General features: G+C 45.3%; 1 protein-coding gene across 1 annotated transcript in view; it reads right to left on the bottom strand.

Annotated features, from left to right (window-relative positions):
- The window catches only part of LOC107559060 (serine/threonine-protein phosphatase 2B catalytic subunit alpha isoform-like), a 101,009-nt gene extending 96,488 nt beyond the window's left edge, over positions 1 to 4,521 (bottom strand). The window contains exons 1-2 of the mRNA XM_016242796.1: positions 4,285 to 4,521; positions 3,806 to 3,968 (exon numbers count right to left, since the gene is read on the bottom strand). Coding sequence (XP_016098282.1) covers positions 3,806 to 3,968; positions 4,285 to 4,521 — 400 coding nt within the window. The remainder of the gene's footprint in view (positions 1 to 3,805; positions 3,969 to 4,284) is intronic.
- Between the last annotated feature and the right edge of the window lie 1,271 nt (positions 4,522 to 5,792).

The raw sequence follows: 5,792 nt of genomic DNA, 5'->3' as shown, positions 1-5,792 counted from the left end.
AAGGAGTTATGGTTGATGTGCCTAACTGGATGGTGAAATTGTGATGAAACGATGTGTTTGCTGTAACCACAAGCAGTTCTGTCTTGACAAGGTTGAGTTGAAGGTGATGGTCCTTCATCCAGCAAGAAATGTCTGTTAGACAAGCTGAGATGCGAGCAGCTATCGTCAGATCATCAAGGATGGAATGAGAGGTAGAGTTGAGTGTCATCAGCATAGCAGCCTAATGATGCCATGTAGAAAGAGAAGAGAAGTGGTCCAAGAACTGAGCCCTGAGGCACCCCAGTAGTTAGATATTGCGATTTGGACACATCACCTCTCCAAGATACTTTGAAGGACCTATCTGATAGGTAAGTCTCAAACCACTGGAGTGCGGTTCCTGAGATGCCCTTTTCCAATAGGGTTGACAGGAAGATCTGGTGGTTAACCGTGTCAAAAGCAGCGCAGGAAGATAAGAAGATAAGTATTGAAGATTTGGAATCCGCTCTTGCCAGTCTTAGGGCTTCAACAACTAAGAGCAAGGCATGAATGTCCAGCTCGTTCAAGTGTTTTTGCAATGAAAGGAAGAAGAGAAACTGGTCTGTAGTTCTCTAAAAGAGATGGGTTAAGGGTGGCTTTCTTAAGTAGTGGGGTTATATGAGCCTGTCTAAATTATGAGGGAAAAACACCAATGTGAAGGGATATGTTAATGATGTGAGTGAGTGCAGGTACAACTACAGAAGAAATGGCTTGAAGGAGATGAGATGGAATAGGATCAAGCTGACAAGTAGTAGGATGATAAGAAAGGATGAGTTTGGAGACTTCTGCCTCAGAGAGTGAAGATAAGGATGTGAATGAGTGTGTTTGCTGGCAAGATGTGCTTGACAGATTGTGGTGTGGAAAATTGTGCACTGATGTTTTTAATTTTATTAATGAAAAATGTGGCAAAGTCGTCAGCAATTAGAGTTGATGCAAGAGGGGGAGGAGGAGGACAAAGGAGCGAGGAAAATGTAATAAAGAGAGGCAAGCAGAGTGTGGAAATCTGCAGCCTGAGGTTTATCTAGGTGGATATGGTTGAGAGCAGCACATCTAATTCATCCAAGAAGTTACCTAGTGGTCCTGGGGGTCGATAACTACAAAATGGATTTTAAGAGAGTAGGTAATAGTAACTGAATGAGATTCAAAGGAGCTGTTGATACCCAAAGATGGTAAAGGATTACATTTCCAATCATTAGGGATAGGCAGACCAGTACCTCCACCTCTTCCAGTCAAACGGGGGGAGTGGGAAAATTAGAAATTATTGGAGAGTGCTGCTGGTGTAGCAGTGTCCTCTGGTTTGATCCAGGTCTCTGTCAGGGCCATGATATTTAGCTTTGAATGACTAATAATAGAATTAATGAAATCGGCTTTGTTTTCAGCAGACTGGCAATTCCAGAAAACAATAGAAAAAGAAAGTAGTGTATTAGCAGACATAGGCAAAGTGTGCAGGTTGTTATGATTGTGCTGCCTATAGTGTGTGAAACGTGGATTGCGAGTGGTAGTGATAGTAGGGATCTGGAAACACATAGTAAGAAATAGTTATAAAAACTGAAACAGAAGTGAAACAAGTAGTAGGAAAAAGGATGAATCAAAAGCAATACTTATATCCCTTGCCGGTGTCCCTGCCCGGTGGAGTCGCACGGTAGAGTCGATGGTCTTTAAACTCTTCGGTCTTCACACGAGGAGGGTTTAACAGGAGGGCTGCCGCGACCGCTGTCGCGGTATACTAACCTTTTTTACACCCGTCGGACAAAACGGAAATTGAATTCAGCTGAACACACTTTACTGTTTATCACAACAAAGGTCTAAGCAAGTGCACGACACTGTCAAGGTATGCGATAGAGTACGAGATCGAATGCAACTTCAGCATGTCTCAACACAGTAAACAAACAAGCGTTTCCTAGCAACGACAACTGCGCTAAACACTAATGAGACAAGAAATAAATACACTTACGATCTGCTTCTGCTGATTGACTGCTTCTCTCAAAGAGTATTTCTTTACACTGTCTTTTGCTAGCGCTTGAACACATTTTACGGTTTATCACAACAAAGGTCTAAGCAAGCGCATGACACTGTCAAGGTATGCGATAGAGTACGAGACCAAACGCAACTTCAGCACGTCTCAACACAGATATATATATATATATATATATATATATATAAAGACTTAATAAATGCTGTTCTTTTGAACTTTTTATTCATCAAAACATCCTGAAAAAAAGAGTCACAGGTTCCCAAAAAATATTAAGCAGCACAACTGTTTCAATCATTGATTATGAATTAGCATGTTAGAATGATTTCTGAAGGATCATGTGTGACACTGAAGACTGGAGAAATGATACTGAAAATTCCGTTTTGCATCAAAGGAATAAATTATATTTTAAAGTATATTAAGATAGAAAACCATTATATTAAATTGCAATAATATTTCACAATATTACAGTTTTTTCTGTATTTTTGATCAAATAAATGCAGCCTTGAGCAGAAGAAACGTCTTTATAAAACAATAAAAATCCTACTGATACCAAACTTTTGAGTGGCAGTGTGTGTGTGTACAGGTGCATCTCAATAAATTAGAATGTTGTGGAAAAGTTCATTTATTTCAGTAATTCAACTCAAATTGTGAAACTCGTGTATTAAATAAATTCAATGCACACAGACTGAAGGAGTTTAAGTCTTTGGTTCTTTTAACTGTGATGATTTTGGCTCACATTTAACAAAAACCCACCAATTCACTATCTCAACAAATTAGAATATGGTGACATGCCAATCAGCTAATCAACTCAAAACACCTGCAAAGGTTTCCTGAGCCTTCAAAATGGTCTCTCAGTTTGGTTCAATAGGCTACACAATCATGGGGAAGACTGCTGATCTGACAATTGTCCAGAAGGCAATCATTGACACCCTTCACAAGTAGGGTAAGCCACAAACATTCATTGCCAAAGAAGCTGGCTGTTCACAGAGTGCTGCCTCCAAGCATGTTAACAGAAAGTTGAGTGGAAGGAAAAAGAGTGGAGGGAAAAAGTGTGGAAGAAAAAGATGCACAACCAACCTGTAACACAGAGGCAGTGGCGTTAGGATCCATGTGCAGCTTTATAGATCACAAGGCAGGTCATACAGGCATAAATCATCACCAGGTGTCAGACACAATGAAGGATGGGCAGAATCGTAAACAGAGTTTGTTATAAGGGTCGAGGCAGGCGGCAGACAAACAATGGCAAGAATCAACAAGGCAGGCAGGGTCAGAATAGGTAGGCAGCAAGCAATCATAATCGGGAAAACAGTCCAGGTAATAAACATGAAATCAAGACAGGGTAAACGCACAGAGATGTCTGCTAGGCAAAACAAGACTTTGCAAGGAGAGCAGGGACGGCACAGTATAAATAGATCGGGTAGATGGGGAGCACCTGTGCAGGTGATTAGTCTCTGGCAAGGTGCATTGTGGGAATTGGAGTCCGAGGGGATATTTAGTACTCTGGTGATGGTTCCCTCTGGTGGTGATCGGAGGGAGCCACAGAGGCTGAATTTGTGACAGAGCCCCCCCCCCTGTGAGCGGCTCCTGACGCGCAGAGGTGGACGACGCCGGGGTCTTCCGCGGGGTCACGATCGGAGGGAGCCACAGAGGCTGAATTTGTGACAGAGCCCCCCCCCCGTGAGTGGCTCCTGACGCGCAGAGGCGGACGACGCTGGGGTCTCAGGGCAGGTTTATCCGGGTGGTCTCTGTGAAAGTCTGTGGTAAGTGAGGGGTCCAGAATAGCCTCTGCATTGACCCAGGACCGTTCCTCCGGACCGTACCCCTCCCAGTCCACTAGGTACTGGATCATTCTGCCCCGGCGACGAGAGTCCAGGATTTCCCGAACTCGGTAAGCCTCTTCGCCGTCTATGGTGATGGGAGAGACTCTTTGGTCACCAGCCTCCTCCTGGTCCTCCGCTCCTCTCGGACCACCAGCGGGCTTGAGCAAAGAGACATGAAAAGTGGGTGAGATACGATAATGTGCAGGTAAAGCCAAACGGAATGAAACAGGAGTTATTTGTCTGATAATTTTGAAGGGACCCATGTACCTAGGACTGAGTTTTTTGCAGGGTAACCGGAGACGAAGATCCAGACATGAAAAGTGGGTGAGATACGATAATGTGCAGGTAAAGCCAAACGGAATGAAACTGGAGTTATTTGTCTGATAATTTTGAAGGGACCCAATTACCTAGGACTGAGTTTTTTGCAGAGTAACCAGAGACGAAGATCCCGAGTGGACAACCAGACCCACTGACCAGGCTGATAGTTGGGATTGGCGCGCCGATGGCGGTTAGCTTGTTCCGTTGTTTGGTGGACTGCTCTCTGGAGATGAACGTGAGCCTCATTCCACGTCTCCTCGCTTCGTTGTAGCCATGAGTTCTGATGGTTCCCCGGACCATAGGAATAATGGGGGTTGGAACACCAGAACACATTGGAATGGGGTGATACCTGTCGCAGGTTTGCGGAGTGAACTCTGTGCATACTCGGCCCATAGTAAGTAGTGGCTTCAGTCGTCTGATTGCGATGGCAGTATGATCGGAGGAACCGAGTGAGTTCTTGGTTGAGACGTGTTCCCCGGACCATAGGAATAATGGGGGTTGGAACACCAGAACACATTGGAATGGGGTGATACCTGTCGCAGGTTTGCTGAGTGAATTCTGTGCATACTTGGCCCATAGTAAGTAGCGGCTCCAGTCGGTCTGATTGCGATGGCAGTATGATCGGAGGAACTGAGTGAGTTCTTGGTTGAGACGTTCCACCTAACCGTTCGACTGTGGGTGATACCCGGTGGTGAGACTGACATTGATGTTGAGCTGTCGGCAGAAAGTGGACCAGACTCGGGAGGTGAACTGGGGGCCCCGATCAGAAACCACGTCTTCAGGAAGGCCGTAAAAACCTGAATACATAGTAGCAGAGCACCTCGGCTGTCTCAAGAGCAGTGGGTAGTTTGGGTAGAGGAATCAGGCGGCAGGCCTTGGAAAAACGATCGATAACAGAGAGAATGGTGGTGTGACCCTGTGAGGCAGGCAGATCTGTTATGAAGTTGATGGCTATGTGGGACCAGGGGCGTTGTGGAATGGGTAATGGTTGTAGGAGACCAGCAGGCAGTTGATGAGGGGATTTGGTTATGTTGCAAGTTGCACAGTCTCGGATGAAGTCGATTGTCTCTACTTGTAGAGTGGGCCACCAGAAGCGATTATTTAGTAACTGAAGGGTAGCTGCTATACCCAGGTGTCCGGAGCCAGGAGTTGAATGAACTAGCTGAATGACTCTTTGTCGTAGAGTTTGCGGTACATATGTGAGGTTAGGTGGAGTTTTAGCTGGAGGTGGTTCGGTGCCCTGGGTGTCTGTGATCTCAGTCATGATGTCCCATTGTACGGGTGCGAGAATGATGGTAGACGGAATGATGGAGTCCTGACTGGGAGATAGTGTGGCTGATTCATAGAGTCGAGACAGGGCATTTGCCTTAGTGTTTTGAGATCCTGGACGGTAGGTTATTGTGAAGTCGAATCTGGTGAAGAATAGTGACCATCTTGCCTGTCTATGATTGAGTCTTTTGGCTGATTTCAGATATTCCAGATTGCGGTGATCGATGAGTACAATAAAGGGGTGTTTGGCACCCTCGAGCTAGTGACGCCACTCCTCAAAGGCGACCTTCATGTCAAGAAGTTCTCGAGTGCCCACATCGTAATTCTGCTCGGTGGAATTAAGTTTACGGGAATAAAAGGCGCAGGGATATAACTTAGGCGGGTTACCATGTCGT

This window comes from Sinocyclocheilus grahami, unplaced genomic scaffold (assembly GCF_001515645.1).
Source record: "Sinocyclocheilus grahami isolate Dianchi unplaced genomic scaffold, SAMN03320097.WGS_v1.1 scaffold673.1, whole genome shotgun sequence".
Lineage (NCBI taxonomy): Eukaryota > Metazoa > Chordata > Actinopteri > Cypriniformes > Cyprinidae > Sinocyclocheilus > Sinocyclocheilus grahami.
This window is presented reverse-complemented; position numbering and strand designations above follow the sequence as displayed.